The sequence below is a fragment of the Xenopus tropicalis genome, chromosome 8, assembly GCF_000004195.4.
Source record: "Xenopus tropicalis strain Nigerian chromosome 8, UCB_Xtro_10.0, whole genome shotgun sequence".
NCBI lineage: Eukaryota > Metazoa > Chordata > Amphibia > Anura > Pipidae > Xenopus > Xenopus tropicalis.
Window position 1 is genome coordinate 66,233,315 of NC_030684.2, and position 26,403 is coordinate 66,259,717.

General features: G+C 34.7%; 1 protein-coding gene across 1 annotated transcript in view; it reads left to right on the top strand.

Annotated features, from left to right (window-relative positions):
• The window catches only part of htr2c (5-hydroxytryptamine (serotonin) receptor 2C, G protein-coupled), a 126,849-nt gene extending 103,294 nt beyond the window's left edge, over positions 1-23,555 (top strand). The window contains exons 3-4 of the mRNA XM_018096344.2: positions 19,101-19,301; positions 22,280-23,555. Of these exons, the coding sequence (XP_017951833.1) occupies positions 19,101-19,301; positions 22,280-23,115 (1,037 nt within the window). The 3' untranslated portion in view covers positions 23,116-23,555. The remainder of the gene's footprint in view (positions 1-19,100; positions 19,302-22,279) is intronic.
• Positions 23,556-26,403: the final 2,848 nt, after the last annotated feature.

The following is a 26,403-nucleotide window of genomic DNA, read 5'->3' on the forward strand; positions in this document are numbered from 1 at the left end:
CAAATATTACAACATTCTAAAAAAAACAAGAACTACCCCTTTAAAAGATATTAGAATATATCAAGCTGTTCTGTAATTTGTTAGATAACATTCTCTTCTTTATGTTATAGAGTTCATAAAGTTGTTCTCAACACTTTACTAGTGATAAGCGAATTTTTTCACCAGGAATGGATTTGCAAAATTCGCCGCAAAAAAATTTGTTGTGCGGATTTTTTTTTTGGCGTGCATTAAAATGGGTGCGGTCGCGGCAAAAAAAGCTCAGGCAACAAAAAAAAAGCCGCGGCAAAAAAAAAATAGCCATGGGCGACAAAAAAAATAGCCGCGGACGACAAAGAAAATTGCATGACTAATGCGTTTCGCGAATTTTATGGTGAAGCAAAACAGGACAGATTCACTCATCACTACATACTGTATTTATTATAAGCAATTTTGTGTCAAGCAAGATGCCCTGTTGCCTTTTTGACATTCTGAAGAGATTTCTTTGCTGAGGCAGTTTTAGCTTTCAGCCACATACTGAAGTTGTATGATGGGTGGTAGATTGTGAATAGAGTTGGGCAGATTATTCTAATACACAAACACTATTCAACTAACTTTGTCTGCAAGACAGGGAGAAACCAAGATTTCAGTAAATCTACGTGTTGCAGCTACAAAACGCCATAAAATACCCTGCCATAGACAAAGACTGAGACATAGGGACACATTTACTAAAATGTGTTTTTTTCTGGCCTTGAAACACGATATGGTATAAATTCAGAGTAAACACAATCATTTCTGTAGTTCTAAAATGTATCGACAATACGAAAATATCGCAATTGAGTTCCGAAAGTCACAAAATCTTCAGGCCAAAAGTTTGTTAACGCCATGAAAACCTTTCTGGCTTTGAAGCCTTCCATAGGACTCCATGGCACTCCACAGATCAAAACTGGTGAAAAGGTTGTCCCGATGAAAGAGCAACCAAAGCGCTAACGAATTCCGAAATGTTCATATTCTTTGCGCAAAATACGATTTTTTTTGTGTACATTTACCGAAAACCACGAAAATCTTGTGAACTTTTAACGTTTTGCATACATTCCAAAATGTTCTATAATTTAGAAAAAATACGAATTAATCTCGAAATTGTTTAGTAAATGGGCCTTATAGCCTGAGAATTGTCTCTGCTAAAACACACATAGACACAGTTATTAATATTGTCTATTTTGAACCCACGACAAGTAGCTTCATGTGTCATTGGCCTAAAACTTGGTGGACTTTAGCTAAGCAAATCACTTAGGAAGCCCTCATATGAATTCTAAAAATGAGACCAATCCTATATAGTATGCCCCAATTTAATGCTTAATATTTCTGTATCTGTAGGTGGAATGAATGCATCATGAACAGATGCTTGGTCTCTTTATGTTACTCTCATTTTGCCCTTTTGTCCCAGGTATAACAGTCTAACTCTCCCACTGTTACCCGCTGGGTTCTGCGATTACTGACCAAAAACTCCATCCACAATATGTTTACGTTTTTGATTTTAAAATCATTTTGTGAATCTTTAAATTCAACTTGGAAATTCTATAAGTTACTGTATATCCTTAATTTTGTTTATAGGGGGTACATTATTACTGTTGTAGGTGGAAAACAATATATTATCTTTAAACCTAACGCTAAGAAATTTTTTTCGCCAATTATGGATTTTCCAGCAAATGTTTCCCCCATAGACTCCAGTTTATTCTGCACATAAAACGTAACCTTAAAAAAAGTTGTTATAGAAAAATCACCACAAAAACTGCACATTAACTTTGATGTGTTTCTCAAACTTTCTCGCAGTTTCATAATTTTTTTGGTGAAACAATAGGGACATACCGTATATACTCGAGTATAAGCCGATCCGTATATAAGCCGAGGTACCTAATTTTACCTAAGAAAACTGGAAAAACATATTGACTCAAGCATAAGCCTAGGGTGGGAAATGCAGCAGCTACTGCTAAGTTTTAATAATCAAAATAAATACCAATAAAATTACATTAATTGAGGCATCAGTGGGGTATATGTTATTCAATATTTATTTCAAAGAAAAACAGTAAACTAGCTCTGTAAGCGGAGAAGAGGGTCAACAAAAACAATATGAGTACTACCCCACGCTCATTGCACATTGGCAAACTGGCAGCAGACCCAGTCCTGGAGGAGATGTAAGGGGAAATACAGTAAGTATTGCTAGTGGGAGCCTAGGTCAGGGCGCTGGAGGGTCTGGTTGCAGGTGGCCTAATTTGCACACAAAGGAGAGAGGGTGCTAGTCTAGAGGGACCCATGGCACCTGACTCGAGTATAAGCCGAGGGTGACTTTTTCAGCACATTTTGGGTGCTGAAAAACTAGGCTTATACTCGAGTATATACAGTACTTAGGAAAACATTTATTTTAACATAACCTTGTTATACTTGTTCATTTGAATATCAAAATATTTCCCCTTTTAGATTATTTGACATTAAAAATCAGAAAATCACAGAACTTCTGCTTACTAGAGACATCATAAATATTACTGTATTTTATCAATAGAAGCAAGATATTGCATCCTCCTCAGGTAGCCTAGACAATAGACAACATTAATTACTTTGCTAGTTTAATTATAAAATTGACCTAGTTTGTTTTATTATTGTTATATTGAACTGTCTGCACTACTGATTTCAGCAGCTCGCAGAAGAGGGACTGTTTCATAAGTGAGCATAATGATTAGTAAGGTAGTACAAACAAAGATTTATAGGCAGTAGAATAAATGTATTCTAGGTCATCATGTTTTATTTTTACATATAAAATGTTGATAGCTCATCTATTCTATATTGATTAAGCAATGTTCTGGAAAACAGCTATTATTACAGGAAAACTGGTTGTGTTATATATGTTATCATAAACCCAGAGTATCTGCTACACTCCAATATATAACAATATCCAAATGATACCCCAGCAGTGCATCATCCGTGGCCAGCACACCAAAAATGTATTGAAAATATATTGTTTATATATTGTTTCAATACATTTTTGATAAAGCATTGAAGGGTGTGCTGGCCACGGATGATTATATATATATATATATATATATATATATATATATATATATATATATACAGTATATAGATATATATAGATATATATACCCAAAGGGTTAATATCCCCTATGGCTTTGAATCCCTACAGGTTTAGTTCACTGTATTAAAGTTAATTTACACATGTATGCTATGGCTAGCAGCTAGAATGACCACTTCAGCCTCACTTTGATATAGTGCTAGGAAAGGAGTGGCTGTGGGTGAATATTGCAGGGAACTTGGGAACAGGTCCAATTTAGGAAACAGGGCCCTGTGAATGAGATAGTGACAGTTGTACTGTAGTTGTAGTGAAGTTGCCTGTAAAATAGTGTATAATATACCCCTACTGTAATTTTTAAAGGCATTAGAAGTCCCAGAAAAATTACATGACCATATAAAGGCATGAGGCCATGTGGTTTTATACAGGTCACATAACTCAGAGTTGACACATCCAATCTTTAAACATTTTAGTAGGGGGTAAATTATGCATTATAATCTACAAATTTTAGTTTGTGTCTTGTTTCCCAGCAACAGTGATTTTAGTACTTTCCAATGTTTCAAACTTCCAGCCTGTAACTGAATAACTTCTGGAATCAACTTTCTCCTCTTATCCTCTCCACCCCTTTTTTTAATGTTTTGCAGTCTCTTCTCCCCACTGCCCCTGTACACAGACAAACAACATAGTTTAGCATTTTTAAGTGTACAACACCCAGCTCTTGCACACTTCAGCCAGTCACCCACACATTTCCATGCGGCCTGTCAGTACTGTCCTGGAAGGCATCCTTGAAAGAGGGCTAATCATGAAGTTGACAGCATGAGGGAGTTCAGCAAGGAGCGCTGGCAGTGAGAAGAAGGGACTGTGGCCAGGATATTGCAGAGTAAACAGATGGGAGAGGGACAGATCAGCTGCAGATCTCACATGAAGTACACCAAAGAGAACTGTTTATGTTATATTGGGGACATACTAACGTAGAAACGTGCTGTTTATAAGGATCAAATCTATAGCCCTGTGAAACTGTGAAATTGCATTGCATTTGTGTATATGGTTTTTTTTATACGTTGCGCAATGGTTGCAGAAAAAATCGTGATTTTTTGCTGTGATTTCTCCCAAAGTGTCCCAGGGGGAACTAGCATAACCAGATATCTAAGTAACATGTAAGACATTCACTAGAGAATTTGGCAGGTGGTGTTCTTTAAATGCCACTTACTAGCTGCACAAGGAACATCAATATGCAGATATCTTGTAAAGCTTATGATAGCACTTGATATCAATACAAATAAGAACTAGACTACAGTGATACTGTAGCAAGCTTCTCAACTGAGCTTGACACCTCAGACACCCTGGGTAAGTAAGGAACGGTTTGTCCCTAACCATTAGGTAATCATCTTACAAGGAGACAGTCTGGTGGTGTGGCCTTGAAACCAAATACTCGCTGAATTTGAGTGTAGGAAGCCTAAAGTATTTATAAAATGTCACACAAAATTGTGCAGTGTATCTGCAATTATTCCTAACCATACCTTCAGGTTGTCTGGGTAAAACCAAGGAAGAAATGTAATGTCTACAATGTCTTTATATCTATTTTTCAGTGCAATGTACCATGTAGTTTGTTTAGTAAGAAAACTACTGTACTGCTCAAAATACTAAAGCACTGCAATTACATGCACTAATCAAAATGCATGCTCCAGTGGCAATGAACTGGAAACTGGGCATCTAAGGGAGATGTTTATTTGCAGATTTGGTTGTTAGGTGACAAAAAGCATCCAGTAAGTGAATAGTATAACACAAAGTGGGTCCTTACAATGCACACACAATACATTCAAAGTATAAAATATCCAATGCCAATATTTCAAGGATAATACATGTAGCATGGTAGAGTCTGATTTCATAGTACATAGTTATTAGACAAGTTCACTGCCTTGCAAATAGATTTAATGGACTGAAGAAGAATAAATCATCCTGGGCTTGTCATGTCTTTAGTGAAATGCATTTAATTATTCTAGCAAGGTAGTGCTATGCCATTTAATGTTGTATGTTTACAACTGCACTTAGCGTTATTAACAGTGGCTCTTTTGTTAATATGCTGATGTATAGAATGGCAGTCATTTGCCATATGTTCTTTAAATGTTTCTTTACATGTCATTTTGAAAGCATTTGATAAATGGGGAAGGTCAGCAGGCAGTGCTATAAAATATACACTAGACAGATGATAATATCTGTTGTGGTGATGAAAGATAAGGTCAACGCATTGGGGTTCCCACTTTCCCTGCTTAATTATGCAGTGTGAGCTGCTTTTAAAGGACCTCTGGGCAGATATTCAGAGCTACATTTTTCTGCCACACTCCGTGATTTATGTTTAACGTTTTATCGTTTTGATGCTATTCTTATGTGCTGGGACATAGATGACCAGTTGGAGAATTTGTAATGAGACACTGAGCAGAATTACGAGACTGATTCACAGCCAGCTTAAAGTAATGACGTTTAATGTTAAAGGTTTAAAAACATTTCTATAGAAAGTATGATAGCCCTTTTAATTGATAGGGCAGTGTACAATTTGTCTGAGCCATCAGGCTGCCCACAGCTTAAAACTATCACTGAGACTGCAGAAGCTACATTTAAAAGAGCAATAACCCTGAAAAATACATTTAAAAATGATCTGCATCTAGCTTTCAATTGACAGCTTGCTGTCTGTCTGTCTTATCTAGCAGCAAGTGAGCCTACTCAACTTAGAATTCCTGGACACACACACACAGGTATTTGATCTAAAAACAGACCGAAATATATTAATTTGAGACACATTCCCATAGCCACCAATCAAAGTTCTGATTTAAGTTTCTAACTTGCAGTGGACCTTTTTAGATTTACTGATTGGTTGCTTCCGGTATGTGTACTGGTATATCAATGTATCATTTCTTGTGTATATTTTCTTGGACATGGAAAGAGCCGAATGCATGAGGCTTCCATAAGATTCCATTGGAACCATTTACTAAAAGAAATTAAGACGTGTGCTGATTAATTTATATGCTTTACTTTTGATACTCTGTCTATTGGTTTGAATGGTTCTCAGCCATCTCGGAGCTCCTGAGTTTTTCAACAAAAAACCACAAGCAAGAAAATGTTTAGAGAAATGTTAAGAAAAATCTTGAGCTGCAAGAATAGATCTTTATAAATGTGTGTATATATGTGCCCTGGGGTTCATTTGGAGGGGTTGAACTTGATGGACTATTTTTTTTTCAACCTAACATAAGCAGGTAACTACCGTATATACTCGTGTATATACCTAATTTTACCTAAGAAAACTGGAAAAACTTGACTCGAGCATAAGCCTAGGGTGGGAAATGCAGCAGCTACTGCTAAGTTTCATCAAAATAAATACCAATAAAATTACATTAAATGAGGCATCAGTGGGGTATATGTTTTTAAATATTTATTTCAAATAAAAACTGTAAATTAGCTCTGTAAGTGGAGGGTCAACAAAAACAATTGTTTTATCAACAATGATACCTTAAGAGTACTCAGCAACCAAGCTAAAACACAAAGAGTTAAAATCCTTCAAAACTTTATATAGTTTATATAGAATATAAAGTGCAATGTCTAGTGCAGAATGGGACAGGTGAGGATGGTAGATGAAGATAAATTTGGGAGCGGGCCAGGGCACTGGAGGGTCTGGTTGCAGGTGGCCTAATTTACACACAAAGGACAGAGGGTGCTAGTCTGGAGGGACCCATGGCACCCAACTCGAGTATAAGCCGAGGGTGACTTTTTGAGCACATTTTGGGTGCTGAAAAACTAGGCTTATACTCGAGTATATACAGTATGTAAGAAACCCACACTATATACTATACCAAAAACAACAACCACAACAACAACAGCATAAACAAAAAGAATAGTTCTAACAGTTACTGAATGCCACAGGAGAACCTGGAATATGTTTTGCATATATAGATTAAGTAGTCCTGCAAGCACACATCAATTGTTTCAGATCTCAGCTAAATTTTTAAAACTGAACCAGGATTTGTACATTAAGTGAGGAAGGGATGTTGTTAAAATTATAAATCCCTAGCCACTCACTGTAATCATGATTAAATCCCACATGTACTGAGGAAGACAAGGTGGAGGTGATATGTAAAACCAATAGCATTGATATGCATTAATAACAATACAGTTCCAATCAGGGGTTAGTGTGCTTGAGGAATTTCATAGTCAATAGCAGCTTCCTGCTAACATGTACATTCTGTACGTGGGATGGATTTTCACTGGAGCTCATGTTCACAGATTACTGATTAATGTTACAGTTGGCATAACCCTGATTATATGATACTTCTATCTTTTTTTCTTGAGGAAAAAACAAACGTATGTACAGCTCATCCAATATTTATCACAGTATTCTTGAAGAGCTAAAAATTAAGACATTCTTAGGGGAATACAGTATTTAGAAAACATTTAACACTGAATGTATTTATGTGTATTTATTACTGTAATTACTTCTGTTTGTTCTATTTTATTTTTCTGTTGTACAGTGATACATACATAAGTAATGCTATTGAAATAAAAATATATATACATACATACAAATGATTAGTGTTAAATAAATGATGTACCTATATTTATAAACCTCTATTGCCCTTACAAAGAGTTTAATTTCCCTGAAACCTTGCCTGGAATAAAGTATTCTTCTGCAACACACTAATCAGCCTGCAACATAGGTCTTTTTTATGCTTTCTTAGTTAAGTCGTAGCTCTTCAATACTTGAGTTTTACTCCTGACAGTCCTACCAGACAGGGAGTCCTATTTTTCAGAATTCTATTTTTTTTTTTTTAAATTGGTGCTTATTTATTAAAATAAATAAATATAATGGTATATTTTCCACCTACCTTAAAGATTCACTCAAGATTCCCTTTTGGAATCAAAATATAACACCCAACATTAGCAAAACTCTATAATCATACTTAAATGCCTTGGCATGAATTCACCAACTGCGGAGAACATCAACAATAAGAACTTTGAAGTCAGAAGCTGATGTGGTTTCTTTATTTAACTCCATTGCCTTTAGTGAATGGTTTTCCCATGCATCATGCCGCACTATGATGAAATCCCTTTGTTGCAATTAAAATTACCCTAGAGCATCAACTTTCAGTTCATTTCAAACATATGCAACAATTTAAAAATCAGGTGGCAAAAACTGGTATGTTTAGGGGACAGTTGTACTGTCATTATTATTATTATTATTTATTTATAAAGCACCAACATATTCTGCAGCGCTGTACACTGTCATATTAAAATATACATGAACAGTTTCCAGTCATGAGCACAAATGCTAGAATATAACTAGAAATTTTATTCTTCCATGTGAATTGCCCTTTCATGGAAGTGACCAGTAATGAGACGATTTACTCATTCAAAAAGCAAACTACAATAAAGTGTATTAAGTAAAATATTTAATTAAATTGTGCAGTCATGAAAATCTCTCTCTCGCTAACCTCTATCTAACTTGGGCTAATGGGTTAATCATAACTATGTAAAGTCCTCAAAAAATTCAAAAATCTAATTTATCATTGAATTTTATGCCACTTGTCTAATCGCAATTGCTGCATTTTCTCAGAAAATTACATGTTTTTGTACTTGCAAAATTTCGGCAAGTACAAAAATGGTACATTTCCCTTTGAGTTGTGGTGCATCTCAGAAGGTTTGTATAACGGCTATTACAATTGGTTTCAGTGAAATTTATGCAATTTTGCGAATGTGCCCAAATCTGTGCTTTCTGATTTTTGATTCAGCAATTCAAAAGTTATAAGTCTTGTCATTTTAAATGTAATAAAGTGGATATTTTATTGATCCGTGGCATCCTAAAAACAAAATAATGGCCTAATAACTTTTGATATAGTAATTACATAGTTTAAAGAACCAGTTAATGTCACTATAAGGTAGACAGATGATACTGCACAGTCTACTGTCATACATAAAAATGATAAAGCCATATGAAGACTGAACCTGGGTAAATGAGAAGTATTACTTATGCCAAGTCCAGGAAAAGATGCTTGCCTGAAAATCTTCCCTAGCATGAGAGTAATTTGGTAGATAGTTACGGATTACCAATCTTGCATGTAGTATTAATAAAATAAATTCTGTCACCTGGCTTTCTGCCTGAATTAGATTCTCCTTTCAATCCTCCACTATCAAGTGCTGACTTAATTAAATAAATGTTTCATTGGCTATTTTCTCAATTCTATTTATAAAATGGCGATGCTTTTACCATGTAGAAGGACTGTCATTTGCTTGTCCACTTTAGTAGTGAAAGGTTTAAATTATTTTAGAAATGATTTCTTACATTAATATTGTTAAAAAGGCAATATCTTACAGATGGCCTGCAATATTCTGGGACATTCCAGTCTGTAGATAACATTTGCAGCATGGTAACTAATGTAAATGTGTACTGCATCTCTTTAAAATATTATTTAAATATATTTTACATAAGATAATTGTGTAGCAAATAATTCAGGTATCAAAATCTACCCAATTGAATAGTTAGTGAAATCAGTAAAATGGATTGAAATAATCCCCCCCCCCCTCCTTAAAAAGTAACTTTTATTGTTCACAATGTTTCATGAAAGATTTTTAATAGAAGCATGCAGGGGTTCTACAAATAATAAGATTTTAAAAGATACGCATTTTCCTCTGCACTATTAGCCATTATACAATAATAAGTGACAGGGAAATGCCACATGGTCACTATTGTAAAAAAAAAAAAAAAGTCATGAAAGGGCTATTCCACCTGCTTTGGTTTCATTTGACCCTATATAATGCACCAAAATCAGACCTTTTAAAAAAACTGACAAAAAATAGAGGGGCAGATTTACTTAATTTACTTACTTAGAGCTAAAAAATCCGATTCATAAAAAAAATCTGACCATTAGTAAATGGCCCCCATAGTGTTACTTAATTTGTAACACTGTATTGATTTGTGAGTATTCAAATTTTGGTGATTGGCTTTCTTACCCCACATTTGCTAGGGTAAGGGCAACTCTAGATGGGGCTCCAAATAAATAAAATAGGGGTATTCACACCTTAATTTAAAGGGTGATATTCTATGCTCTCTAGAACTTTTCTGAGGGGACCAAGTGAAAAAAAGCAATTATTTCTACACAAAGCTACACAACCCATTAGAAACATAAAAATAAATTGTAGTCCATTACTCTAATCTTCCCACTCCTAATGCCAGTGGGTTAAGGGGTTAGAACCAGGGATCAGGGATTGTAAGCAACCCTGGTGCCGATATTGATGTGAATGATGTATACTCTCCATAAAGTGTTTATTAATATGTTAACTCTATATAAATAAATAACAATAAACAAATGAAGAGAGTCTGTTGAATGAAAAGATGTAAAACATATTAGATTGGTTAGGATTTTGTGTCATGCCTTCCTCTTCTCTGCAAAGTGTTGCTGTTAAATTTTTGCAAAGATGGAAAGTAACTGAAAGTACTAGAAGAAAGCTATAAGACCTGTAGATTTTTTGTTTTGATCTAGTTTGAGCCCGTTTTTTTCAAACAACAGAACAGAGTTCCTGAGGTGGCAGTGATATCAGGTTTTGAAACTTTCATATCAATGGTTAAAACAAATCTTTAGCATCTTTGGAAATGGTAGCTTCTTGCTTTTTTGACAGTGGGAGGCTGAACTATCAGAATTCAAGTGAGAAAAAAAGTTGACTTTAAAAAACAAAACAAAAAACTTTTCAATGTTTTTTCTCAAGCGCTTGGACAAAACCATCAAGTTCACATTTTTTTTTTTTGGAAAAAGGTGGATACCCGCAAGCATCACATCATTCTTTTTTTTGTTTATTTTTCTTTACATGTGGTACATATCAAAAACATTGGGGTAAAAGATTTGAAAGAGTTGGTAGGGGTAAGTGGGGAGGGGAGAGGAGAGGGGGGGGGGAGTCCATGCTTAGAGCATCACATCATTCTATTCATATTCAATGTATGTATTTATGTATGTATATCTTTATTTATAAAGTGCTACTTATGTACGCAGTGCTGTACAGTAGAATACATTAATACAAACAGGGGTATTAAAATAGATAAATACAAAGTATTACAATAAGCACAAATAAATAAAAGATACAATTGTAATAAGATCAGAGTCAAAGACACAAGAGGAAGGAGGTCCCTGCCCCGTAGAGCTTACAATCTATATTTACAGACACAAATAGGCAAATATAAGTGCTGTAGGTCACAGTGGGTGACATTACAATATAAGTGCCAGTTCTCAGATCAGGTGCTGTGTGAGTGCTCTTTTAGTTTGGTTTTAAAAAGACTGAGGGAGGATTCTCTCTGGAGGAAATCAGGGAGGGCATTCCAAATGTAAGGGGCAGCAAGGCAGAAAGGTTTAAGTCGAGAAACGGCAGTAAGTAGCTGGGGGCGCAACCAAACGATTGCTCTGCAAGGAACGAAGGAGTTGGCCAGGAGCGTACAGAGACACAAGGGAAGAGATGTAGTGAGGAGCAGAGGTAATGAGGTTGAAAAACTCAAACTGGATAAATAAACCAATAAATAAAGCTGTAAGGGAATTTATTCCCATTTGCTACTATACAGCTTTGCCAACTGTTATTTTCTAAAATGTTTCTGGTGACTTTTTATTGTTTTTTCTTAAAAGGAGAAGGAAAAGTAAAAACTATAAGAAAGGTCTATGTAAATACAGCCATAAGGAATATTGGGAACTAGTCTCAAAGAGCTCCAAGAAAATCGCACTGTGAAAAGAAACACCGCATTTCTTTCCTTCTATTCTAAACACAATCTTCTGTGTCAGACTTCCTGCTCTTAGAAAAATCTTTAAGGGCGCGGAATGAGTCTGCTCAGTTTGCTCCTCTCTCCCCTCCTATTTCCGCTGTAATTGAGCTAAAATGTTGCCGCTATCTTAAAAAGAGGGAGCATTCTTTGGCTGTTTACTCAGCTATGGTAAAGTATGCTGAAAAATAAATATAGCATTCTAGCTTGCACTATTGTGACTAGTGATGAGCAAAATTTTTGTCAGGCATGGATTTGCAGCAAATTTCTGCATTTTGCCATTGGAGCATTTGTTCGCGAAATGGGCGCAAAAATTTGCCTCGGAAAAAATACGTAAAAAAAAATGACACACCAGAAAAGTCGCGTTTCCCAAATTTTTTCATAGTTTCGAGACTTTTTTTTACCAAAGCAAAATGGGACATATTCGCTCATCACTAATTGTGACTAACCTATTGGCAATAAAATGCCCTAAGTAGCTTTCCTTCTCCTTTATAAAATCCAGACTATTTGAGGTTGCTCATTTATTTTGCTTTATCATTTTTTGCTGTGGTAAATGTGGAGTCACTGGTGTTGCATTTCTAACACTGTGGTAGTGAATGGAAGATAGGGGTGTAATGTAGAAAGCAAAGTGGGTCATGCAGAATGATATTAGCTCAAAATCACCACTGTCAAGCATTTTGAAATTTGAAATATTTGAAAATTTAAATATATGTAGCTTTTGACTTATGCAGAATGAACATTATCCTTTTACATTAAAACTTGCAAGGTATGAATCTCCGCATTTAAAAATAAGTGACAAGTGGAATTCTCATTTGTTGAAAACCGAAACCTAATAAGTTCAAAAATAGCAATTGATCCCACTATGATTAAAATGTGAGAAGCTGAAGAGGGTGAAATTCAGTTTAATAAGATGTGCAACAATATAAGTGGCATTGCTGAGGCTTCAGCCAATGCATGAGGGAGCTGCATCTAAAATACATCTTTACTAGGCAGAGGCATTTCCAGATGTGATATTGCAAATACAATATAAATAAACCTCCCATGCAGATCTATACAGCTCTAAAAGTCAAAATGCTGATATTTAGGATTTCCATAGAGAAGCATATAATTCCTTCATCACACATAAATCAGTTAACGATGTCATCAGTTACAATCAGAGCGTAGTGATGTAAATTTTATATCATAAATTACAAATGTGGACTCACAGGTAGAGAAATTAGAACATGTGTGCCCCTTAATGTATGATATAACCATTTACCTTTAAGGGCATTTCATTGGCTGCAACCCCATCATGGATATGTACTGTACAATTAATGTTATCCTTGGTTACATTTTTGCTTTTAATAATTTATTTTCTATTATCTCTGATCTTGTATATGACACCAGCAGTGAAAGTTGGAAGGCCCTAGTGCCTTGAAGATTTCTGCTTAAAAGATTCTAATCTTTTCTCAACAGTTTTACAACCTGACGACACTAGACATTGTATCTACTTACAACAGGGATTCTCTTGGCATTACCTAGTTTAAAATTACTCACAAGTTCTATCACAAGTCTCCATGGATCATTTAACATATTACTAGGTTATCGTCTATTCCAACCTCTTGTCTACAAGTAGCTCACAATCTGTCCTACAGTATGTAACAAGGTTAAAGTACATATCACAAATTGAACGCAAATCTTCTTTTGTTCAGAGACAGGTAATGGCCTGCACACTGAATGCTTTATCTGTATGTGGGGTAGATAATAAATTTGCTTCTTATGGATAACATGATAACAAAATCCATAATCAATAATGATCACATAGGCAAAACTACTGAAATCTTATGGGATATTATTACAGGTATAGGACCCATTATCCAGAATGCTCGGGACCAAGGGTTTTCCGGATAAGGGATCTTTCCGTAATTTGGATCTTCATACCTTAAGTCTACTAAAAAAACAATAAAACATTAAACCCAATAAGATTGTTTTGCATCCAATTAGGATCAATTATATCTTAGTTGGGATCAAGTACAAGGTAGTGCTTTATTTTTACAGAGAAAAAGGAAATCAACTCAAAAAATTTTCATTATTTGATTAAAATGAAGTCTATTGGAGACAGGCTTTCCATAATTTGGAGCTTTCTGGATAATGGGTTTCCGGATAAGGGATCCCATACCTGTATAAGGAAAGATGCAAAGTGTGCCAATTTTTCTGATTTGCCCCTATCACCTATGGCAAGTTCTTCTTGCACCTAAATGTCATTGAAAAATTGCACACAAAGACTATAACCTCCCTGTATGTGAAAACTGGCAGCATGCCATTGTGCCTGCATGTATATGGGCAGAAGGTAGGCATGCACACAAGGTGAGGAGTGCCACTGAGTAAAAGCCAAAGAAGCAGCCTGCACTTACTACCCTCCAGCACCTTTGCTCCTCTTAGTGCTATTGAACTTGCTTCTGGCATAATAGTAAATTTTTTTTTTTTAGACTAAAGATAATAAAAAAAAAATGCCCCATTAATATCTGGCAATTAGTACTACCGCTGACTTTGCACTGGAAAAGTGGGGATCATTTACATGATATATCACTGTATCTTTTATAGAATAACACATATCTGAGCACAAAATTGGCTGAAATAAATAAAAAAGCTAATTGGTAATGTATTTTTAATAGGAAATGTAAGGTTGTGACCTCTATAACAGTCAGTTTGACATTTTTAATCAAGTAAAGCTGCTATGTGTCACTAAGGTCAAGAGTGGTTGCACTTCTTTTGATTTGTACTTCTGCTAAGCCATACATTGTGATGAAATCAACCTTAGATAACCTTATATAAGAACATGTTTAGATGAATACTTCTTTATAATGCTTGCCATTGTAATCTGTTCACGAATTATATAATCTGTGTCTATAGTTTCTAATACATTACATTTTATTTACCTTACATACTAATACTCGCCTTCTAATAAATTCAATAATTATAAATTCTAAAATTCTCATATCCAGTACATTAGAAAGATTTAGCTATTGCTAGAGTAATTAAGACCTACTACCCAGACAAATTTGAAGCTAGAGACCTGCGTAACAAAAAATGAATGTAACAAATAAAGACAGGATTGACTATAAATATTTTCATTCCTCCGTGTCATGGTATATCTAGTATAAGTAAATCTAAAGCAACTGGACTTGCTTTCACTACTCCAAGCAGCAGTGATATGGGAATCCATTCATGCAACTCTCGCAAGTCACACCTGTCTTTATGAGTTGCGTGATACCTTGGTAATTGTATCAAAGTATCTACAGTGTTCATTTCTATGTGACTCACCTTTCCTAAGTGCCATTGTGATTGGATAAGTGGAGGAGTTTATATGCCCATACCAGTCAGACTTTAAGAAATGCTATTTCTTAAAGTAGAATCAAGAAATGATTGAGAGTAGTGATGAGCGAATTTTTTTGGCCAGGCATGGATTCGCAGCAAATTTCCACAATTCGCCATTGGCGAATTGTTTCACAAAACTTCATTTTATTTGCCAATCTGATCAAAGTTAATTATATGCTACTGAAACATTGATGTCAATAACATTTTGCTATTTCTATTATTACTTTGCAAATTACCAAATAATTTCTCCAACCTCAGTGAAAATTTGTAATCTTTGTAAATGGGTAATTTCAGCATGAAAGAAAACAAGTGAGTTGAACCATATCTGTAAAAATACTGTAATTCTTGATTAATCAACCAAATATTTTGTCAAAAACCAGTCAAAGCCTTGGATCTCTAATATTTTTAACATAAGAGTTTTCCTGTATTGTGTGAGTGACAAGAAAATTGAAAATGAGTATTGCTGTAAAATGCATTAACATATTTCTATTTTCAGTTTCCTTGAACTTGAACTCTAAGCACTCCTTTGGTAATAATAAAATAGAATATAATTTAACATAAAAATATTGCGTTATTTCTAAAGTAATTAAAAATGTAAATAATTGATTATATTTCACTTTATTGTTTGTTTACTTGTACATCTCAGAACATCCTTTGTGTAATTAAGGTGAAACATTAATTACATTGTCTTTGCTTACAGAAAACAAGGGATATGCTATTCTATAAAACTGCAGGAGGTGGTTAATTAGCAATATCAGCATGAAATTCATAGCAAACTAACACATGCATTTTTAATTTGATACCTTAAAAAAAAGCAGATCCCTCTCTAATTTGTAAAAGATGGACAGACTTTCTGCAGAAGGATTTATTTTGGCTTTAATAATAAATGTACTGCAACACTAACACCAAAGGTTATGAATAGTTTTTAGCCCCTAAAGAACACCGAAGCAAGAATAAAAGTGATGGCATTATACTAATGGGTCTTATGCTCAAAAGCTTTTGAATCTTGATTAATATATAGTAAATTATCATTAAACCACTGAACCATTCCATTATTTATGTGCAGGGGTGTCCAATAATGGTATTTCAATAAGCTAATCTAAAACATGATTTCCAGGTGGGATTTAGTCGGTAGTGAAGTTTATACAGTGTCATAGAGCACTGGTACATGCAACAGAAACATTCACTACTAAGTTTGCAAAGATTCTCATTCATCCAGGTTATGGTACTGTATATCAGTAGTAATAAGTCAAATCAACTGGACTTTGATTTGAAGTGCCTGTGTCCTGTTCTAAATCTTTTTTTCTTTGATAATAACTAATACATGAGTTTATAGCATAAATCGAAAACACCAATATCTACATGTAGGTTATTTTAAGTGTAGATAATTGATTTTACCAACTAATATTGATTAGAAAATATTCTTTTGAAATAAAAGATTAAAAAAATGAAGGTTAAAAAAAATTCAGACAAGCTTTGACTGTAGCTATAACCCAGACTTATGGGCACTTTTTATTTTAACCCCTCTCAGTATATACAACAAATACATGATTGGTTTGCATTGATTGTCTAAAAGAAATGGTGTTGCAATCAATGAAGGAAACTAAGGAAATATCTTAAAACAATCTAGTTTTATTGAAATGAACATGTGCAGAGTAAAAACTTCCAACAATTATGAATTAGCATTAAAATAAGTATTAATATAATATTAACTCTACCAGGGGGATGTTGTTGTTCTTGTTATTTCACTCATCTAATATATTACAAAATAAGTTCCAAAGATTTTCCAATAGTGCCCCATGAAAGCCATGTTGAAAAACTTAAAATAACACTGCATGGTTGACTTGTGTAAACTAAAAATGATTGTGTCTTATATGAGGCACTATTTAGCCAAGGCGCAATTTATTTGTTGTGCTGTCAAAGATTTCACTTATCTAACTGTACAGCAAGCACATAAATCTTATAGTGTTTAAGAATGCTCATTCATAAAACCTTTTTACACATTACAAGACATCTTACTAATACTGCATAATTCATTGGAATTAAACTATAACTTAAGCCACTGAATGTAAGTATTACTAAACAGATACTGCCCTAAGTTATTTTTACACAATAAAGACATCTGTGAAGGCCTTTATTTCAGTAAAACTAGCAGAAATTAAGTTACTATCAGTAAGAATACATATACAGTACATATACATACACACATGTAAAATCAATGAACAACATTCTGATATGTCTAAAAGTGATTTTAAAATGCTTCTCTGTGACTAGTTGCAGTCCTACTGAATTTGGAGCTAATCACAGAAAAGACATTCTGATATATTAATGGACCTATCTGGATGTGTTTTGCTTTCATCATCACAGGCTGGAGTTAGGTGGTTTAGGACCGCAGCTATGTTTCATATTATCATCCAACCATAAAGATCAGCAGAAAAGGATTGGAGGTTTTTAAAAACACTTATGATTTTACCAGTTTTTGGTACTTTTAACTGTGATTCCAGATTAGTTTTGCCTCAGATATATTCTTACCTGACATGAACATTTGTAAAACAAGGTAAACAGTTTAAGTAGCCAAAATTTGCTGTTTAAATAATAAAATAACAAAGTTATTTTAAAAGAAATGCTGGCGCAAAACAAATTTACAAAAAAAGTGGGTTTGTATGAACTCAAGATAGACCAAAGAATGTGACCTGGGAGGGAAAGCTAGTGAGGTGAGAAAATAAATATCACTTTATGCCACAGGGTTTAGCTATAACAGTTTGGAAACATGTAGAGGTGCCTCTTTATTCTCATTTCCCAGAACAAATTGTAATAAATTGCTATTTAACAAAACATTATATTTAATTACATGGTATAATTAGTATAAAGACAAGAAATATTAATGTTTGACAGAGAAGGTCACATATTTAAGTGGGGTTAAGTGGGGGCAAATATAATTGCGGATGTGGTTAGTGTGTGATAGGGAGGTTATAATGTGTTCACTAACCAAGGTTTGGCCATCTCTGCCCGCAATACTAAAGGAAGGTCACATCTGTTTCAATATCATTCTTATGAAGGCAATGTCTCATTCACATGCCCACTAGATTATTTATTTACCCAATCTTCCCCCCAAGATCCTTTAGAAGCCAAAACAAAAGCAAATATAAAAAGAGAATTTTCTTTCTGTGCCCAACTGTGTAAAATTGTTTTTCTCAGCTTACAATAAATGTTTAGCCCTTGGTTATACACTTGTACACTGGATATACTTTTTGGTGTATTTGAGATGATTTAGCCTTCATTTTGCTAAAGTGCACATGCAAAAGTCTGTCTTGGCACCCTTTGCAGTGGTTGGATTTCATCCAGAATGAAAGGATTTAGATTTGGCACATTTTAATAAAACATCTTTCACAACTGGAAAGCCTGTTCTTAATCCATCTTTATTCATTCCAATAATGCTGTGGAATGTAACCTCTTCAGCACTAGAGGGGACAGTATTATTCACAATATGCCACAGGACCATGTTCAGTCTGGAGGATTTAGTGATTAGACCATGTAATTTTAAATCTTAAATCTCAGTTTTATGAAATAAGCATATAACATATATAACAATATAACTATATTAGTTAAATTGTTTGTATCCCCCCTCATATTAGGATATCTTTGCTCTTATAATGTAGTTTAAGCATGGCTTCATTTTCCTTATATATTTTATGTGAAAAATTGCCATAGCGTTTGTATTTCTTTTTCGTGCCTAGTTTGATTACAAGAAAAATAATCAACAAACACATTTATATCTGACCAGCGAACATACATGATGAGAAAGGAACTTTGCTGTAATTAAGTACATCCAGACTATATGACTGAACAAATAAGCGTGACTCAGTATATAGATAAAGTTGTTTTTCTTACATTTTTTTTTAGATTATGCTTGGCCCTTGCCACGGAAACTGTGCCCTATATGGATTTCATTGGATGTCCTCTTTTCTACTGCATCTATCATGCATCTGTGTGCAATCTCTCTTGACCGTTATGTAGCAATCCGTAACCCAATAGAACACAGCCGTTTCAATTCCCGGACTAAAGCTATGATGAAAATTGCTGCCGTCTGGACTATTTCAATAGGTAAGCTATACAATATGTCAACTGCAGGCAACTATACCATTCACAATGCTTCACATTTATATGTTAAATTTCTATCGTCTGTATAAAATGGCCTAGAAAAAATAAATAAAAAATGTAGGGGCTAAATTCTGAACTTTTTTTCTTTTTAACAAGTGGTAATGACAGTTATTAAAAAGAAATTGAGCTGTTAGTTTTTACAATAATTTTCAAAGTTACTACTGATTCATTCTATTGTAAAAGATGTGTTTAGCAAACTTGTCGGAAAGTGCCCACAGAAGAAAATTTCATTTAATTCAACACAATACTTGTTATTTGTGGAATTTTTGGAATTGGTAGGATGTTACAGTTCACAGTAATGTTTACTTAACCTTAAAGAAGGAAAGATAAAAACTAAGTAAGCTTTATCAGAAAGGTAAATGTAAAGACAGCCATAAGCAGTCTCAGAAATGATGCACTGAGTCCTATCAAAAGAAACAGGATTTCTTGTCTCCTTTTTTGTAAACATGTTCTTCGGGTACCTGACTTCCTCTCAGAAAAATCCTTCATTCCTGGGGCCGGAGTCTGCGCAGTTCTCTCCTCTCTCCCTTATCCTGCTCCCACTCCCACAAGAATGCATAAGAACTCCCTCCCCCCTCCCTTAGGAATGTGTGATCTGAGCTACCAACAGCTACAGCTGTAGCAGGAAGCTACTAAGACCACACTAAAATGGCAGCTGTTATCTTAAACAGAGGGAGCTTCTAGGGCTCTTTACTACAGTTTGATAAAGCTTTCTGCAGAATAGAGTGTTCTAGCTTGCACTGTGGTGAATCTATTGGCAGTAAAATGCCTTTAAAGAAAGACTGCTCAAAGCATGAAATAATACATTCATTGCTTAAATAGATGTATCAATTTATTAAACACTTTTTATCAGATTTTATCAAATGTATCCCTTATTTACCATAATGTAAATACTTTCAATACGTAAATTGTGATTTAACAATCTCTTGGAGCACCACATGCATCAAGTTTTAGGGAGGCCAACAAAAACCTGTGCAAACTGGTGCATAGTGGTGCAACAACCCAAACCTGAAACCCCCAGCATGCTATTTAAAAACTATATAACAGCTCTGACTTTCATGACCAGACCTTTCATGACCAGACCTTTCATTTAGTAGAAAGGTGTCAAATTCATTCTGCAGTCTGTTGAGGGGATACATAATCAAAGTGGAAATACAAACTATAATATGTATGTTAATATTTGAGCCAAAAGAAAACAAAACATGATGAGAGAATGGGAGTTGTGAAAGAATGTTGCTATCATTTGATTTACTTTTCACTTTGATTCATTTTTGCTTTTTTGTGTGGCCAAGGTGAAAAAAAGCCTTTTCCAGAAGATTTTGCCTAAATATAAAAAATATATTTTGAACAAATTTTTCTAAAAACTGTTTTTTTTTGTCCTGGGACAAACATTTTCAGCTATTTTAGTTCAGAAACAATTAGTGATGAGTGTGTCTGTCCTGAAACTTTGAAAAGATTAGCAAAAAGCAAAAAGTGTGCCTGAAATGAAAGGCGACCGAGTATTTACCTTTAAAAAGAAAGGCTCATTACTGCACACCACAAGTACGTAATATAGATACCCCTGGATCCACCTTGCCCCTGAGAGGTCTGGAACACAAGAATACATGTTAGTGTTAGGGAAGTAGAAAATACAGGGACACAATTCTTCTAGCATCAAGTCTCTTTTCTTATTTGAGCTTCTCTGTAACTCACATAATCAAGATTGTTGTAGGTTACCCATCCACCCTTTTCAGATCTACCACATGTATAGTAGACCTGAGGTGTTACTTCGTATGTATGATGTAGCTACTGCACAATTATCCACATAGTTTCTTTTTGGTTGCTTTGGGTTATTGAAGACAGGGAAAAATAAGGAAAATTTAGAAAGCCAATCTTCTGCAAGTTTCATATTCTTATGTTACCATACATACAGCATGCTGTTTAAATGAAAAGCTAACTTTTTTTTTAGTTCCAGATTATTGCGGTAGCATGGTCAGTTCACATACTGTAGAATTAATTCATTATACAGTATATATTTTTATTTTTTTGGACCGTACTTTCCATAAATTGTCTGATTCAAATATGATAATATTCCTAGTTCCTTGTGATTTTGAGATCTTATGTCTTCAGCTTATCTTAGATTTAAGAAGAAAATGGACCATTTTAATCAAAAAAGTGCACTTTTTTGACTGACATGGTCCAGTTTGAGTTTGTATCTGTTGATTCTACACTATTAATACTGGGTTTGTGATGGGAAGTACGTAGATTACAGCATACAACTGGGAGGAAGGTTGCATTAATGTTATAGCTTACTGTGGACAGTGCACAAGCATATATTGTAGAATGACTATTAAAGTCGAACAATGCAATATATTCAGTTATATGAGCAGATGGCATAAAAAAAGAAGTATATAAACACACCCGTTAGATATATACCCACCATGGTTTCTTTGGTTTGAATAGGTAAATTGTTACCTTACCTACTGGAGGTATTGGAAACCTTATAGGGAAATTCATTATGCAGATAGAGGCCATGTCCCACACAGTCTGTTCTAATTAACAGCAATTCTAATTTATTTGTAATGGTTTCCTTTTTTCAGTAAGCATGGGCCCACAGGTTCCGATATAGTAAATACAGCTTTGTATACTGTTAAACCGTATGTTCATCATATTCTGGAGGGTTAAAAATTAAAAATTGTAAAAAGTTAATTCATTTTCCATTTCCTTCAGGACTGAATAATCTAAACCTCCATATAAGTCACCCAAATACCTGTAAAATAAAAGCAGAATAGCTGCTTTAAGTTGTTCTTATGAATATCAAAATTGCTAGAGGAAATCTTTCTTTAAACATTTTTTATAAAATATTTAGCTGCAATTTTAATTCGGATTATTATATATAAGTATGAGAAAAACATAACCCATTTGTTTAATTTTACTTCCAGGTATTTCAATGCCAGTGCCTGTGATTGGCCTACAGGATGACTCCAGGGTTTTTGTGAATAGCAGCTGTGTTTTGAATGATGAAAACTTTGTACTTTTGGGATCATTTGTGGCATTTTTTATTCCTCTCATCATAATGGTGTTCACATATTGCCTGACCATTCAGGTACTTCAAAAGCAAGCTACAGTGTTCATGTATGAAGAAGTTCCAAAGCAGAGAAGGAGCAGTGTTAACTGTCTGAAGAAAGAAAATAACACAGAAAACATTTCCATGATTCAGAATCATGAGGCAGCATCACATTTAAACTCTCCTATTAACAAAGAAGGAGCTCTTTTCCGCAAAGGAACAATGCAGTCAATTAACAATGAACGTAGAGCTTCTAAGGTTCTTGGGATAGTCTTCTTCTTGTTTTTGATCATGTGGTGTCCTTTCTTTATCACAAATATCATGTCTGTACTTTGCAAAGAGGCATGTGATAATGAACTCATGGTTGAACTTCTGAATGTATTTGTATGGGTTGGTTATGTTTCTTCAGGAATTAACCCACTAGTCTACACACTTTTTAATAGAACATATCGTAGAGCTTTTGCCAGTTACATCCGTTGTCAGTATTATAATAGCAAAAAGACAATGTTGCAGCAAAACCAATGTCAACACAATGCTACATCAACAGCAATGTATGGCAAGGACCTTAATTTGAATAGCTATAGAAATGGCAATGAACTAACAAGTGTGGACATGGACGAAACTGAAGAAGCAATAGAAATGCAGCCTGGGATTTCAGAACTATCTATAAACAATTCCAATGTTGTAAGTGAAAGAGTTAGTTGTGTGTGAGGAAAGTTCCCGCAGGAAAATATAAAAACGTATTTGTCAAAATTATATTACAAAATATATCATGTAAAAATGTAAATATTTCTTCAGAGCAGACATTTTTTTATTACATTTCTGCAATCTTTTGTGTTGATTGAGCCCCAGTATTAATATATTTCCTGTTGTAATAGATAAAGGAGCAGTTATTTTAATTACATAATGGATATAATGTTAACTTTCTTTCCAAATGCATGAAATTGCTAAGAATACATTGGAACATTTCAGTGTCCTTCAAGCACTGAACTGTAGACATTCATAAATTATATTGATAAATGTAAGTTTCATAAACATTTGAAGTGATGCCATCTTGTATGCATGAGTTTCAAAATGGGGTAAGGAAATTCTACATTTTTCAAGATATTTATTTTAAATAAAGCTGGAAAACGATTGTGACCAAACTGCAACAACATTGATTGGTTTGATTTTACTGATTTATTCTCTGTGGTTATGGAGTCAGTTGTTATTGGGCAAAAAAAAAAAACAGACTCCATAACCATGTCTGATTGGAGTTGTTAAAATATTACTTGGGAACTATTTTCATAAAAAGACCACATTTAGCACAAAGACGATATTGTTAGCCATCTGGATGGTTATATCTGAAAAAGCCCTCTAATACCATAATCGACAAATGACCAGATCCTTCTACTTTTGTCATATCAAGGATATTATTGAATATATATATATATATATAAGTACCTAAAATGGCCTAATAAACCTCTTACTTCAAAATACTTTTAAACTGTTCAGGTTTGAACCAGAAATTATCCACATAAACTTATTGTTGTCATCTCTGTGTGAAAAGATATATAGGCCACACATGTAACAGTTATTGTGTACAAAAGATGTAGCTATAGATCCTATTTCATTTACCTTGGTGGCAGGTAGTTGACAGATCCACTCAACTGGATATCCTTTACCAGTTCAATGCGATTGGCTGACTACTGCCTGACTAATGAGCCCTAATCCATTAAGCTAAGCTGAATAATGCAAGATATAAGTGAGTGTTATTGATGAGCAAATGTGTCCCGTTTTGCTTTGCCGAAAAAATTTGTGAAACTACAGAAAAATGTGCTGGTGTCATGTGACTTTTTCTCGCAAGCAACCTTTTGCCTATTTTGCAGTGACCACACCCATTTTGATGCATCTTTTTTTTTTTGACAAGTGGCAAATTTTTTTGCAGCAAATTTTCATGGAAGTTTCACAAAACAATTTGCCAATGGCAAAATGCAGAAATTCACTGCAAATCCATGCCTGCCAAAAAAATTCGCTCATGACTAGTGAGCATCCTTGGAAGTCACGGCATGGATTTGCAGCGAAAACCCGCATTTCAATACGATGACAAAATTAGTCAAGAAAAAAAGTTGAGACAAAAAAGATGAAAAAAAAATGCCCATTGACATTGCATTTAGAGTAAGAAAAACATCCATTGAGTTTCATGCACTTAGAAAAGAAAAAATGTCAAGCATGAAAACAGTTGCCTATTGATTTTAATGCATTTCATGAATTTTTCGCTGTTTCACAAATTTTTCGGTGATGCGAAACAGGACAGATTCGCTTATCACTAGTTACAGCCATTGAAAGGGATTTTAAGAATATTTTGATTAGGATTTATACTTTTATATGTTATCATCTCTCTGTATTAATTTAAGTAACCCTGACCTGGACAAATGATAAAACATGAGTAGCATGCAGCTAAGTCTATTATCACTGGGTTTGATCCAAAACATCTCACTTCTATGCTTGCTGTCTGTAAAAAGCTAAATGCTTTTGGAGAATTCTGAAAATGTAGTTCATTAATTATTTAATGTTTTAGATTATATTTATCCCTATATTTATTTGTTGCTAATAGTTTGTTGATATTTTGACAAATCATTTCATGGAACACAGGTAATGAGTCAGACACCTTATCTCTGATCAGTGCTTACATAGTATGTTAAAAATCTAACGATCCTGAAACTGCTGAAGAGGAGGCACTTTCTTTGAAAGAAAAAGTTGTCATTACCGTGACTGATTGTAAGAGATTTTTGAAAAAGCAACATAGGATTAGGCTTATGGTGGCCATCTTGTAAGACACTTATAGAAGTGCCATCAGAAACTTTAGGGCCACGCACAAGCTATTTATATAGCCCCCCCCCATGAACACAATCACACAGTTCTCAATTTTTGGCCATGCCCCTTGTGTGTACAATAGAAACATCTGATGTTACTCTATAATAAGCAGTTCATACAAAGAGTTCCATTGATTAATGTGCTAATAAGCCAGTTTATTGGGGGTCAGTTTGCCCTAAGTTTTACCCCTGCGGCATGTCATGTGCCTGCACACATACTTTTTGAGAGGAAATTAGCTAAGGTAGGCAGGTAAACAGAGAATCTAGATCATAGAGACATGGCATGTCTTCTGGCAAAAACAGGTTTATTTTGGGCAAACTCTTCCCATCATAAAGCTCACAGGACCCCAGTTCTATAGCATTTCAACAAAAAAAAATCAAAATGTTTCCTCGCTCTGGGACTCTCCAGGGTAACTTTCACATGCTGGAATCTTTTCCCAGGCTTCTCACCATCCCCAGCAACCTCCACGGTGACTCTTAAACTCGTGAACATGTAGGCTTTTCACTGAGCCCTGCTGGCTCTCCCCTCTTGGGATACCGGCTCACCTTCTGACAGCACCACACTTTCCTCCAACACCAGGTGGTCTCAGGAGAGCCATTTTGTTTTATTTGCTGCTCACCTACAGCCTAATCAGGCAGTTACCTACAGCAGGGCAGTTGCAAACACTAAATAGACCATGGAATAGAACCTTACCAGGCATTTTCCCTGAAGCTAATTGTGAATCACCCTTCAACACTGATGAAAATACACCTAACAATGATCTTGTCATTGCATCTCTTAAACTCCTTCCCACCTACCTGCTCCTGCTCTGTGCTGTCATTGCTTAAAATGGATGTTACGTAGGTTTTTGCATAAGTCATGTAAACTGTATAACTTTTGGGGCCAATGATATTGCTGTAGGGCCTAATAAGTAGCCAGTAGTAGTTCATAAAAATGGTAAAAATAATCAATTTGCTAATAAGTCAGTATTTTAGTTGGAGGTTCAGTGAAGTTTATTTATAAGTCACGTAAGTTTGTTTGAAAGTGACTGGCCCTATAACCAGTCATTGCCTTATGATGTTTCTAGGCAGTTATTGAGGGAGTTATGTGACGTAAATTGCGTTAAGTTTTTGTGTAACTTTATATGTAAAGTACACAATTTTC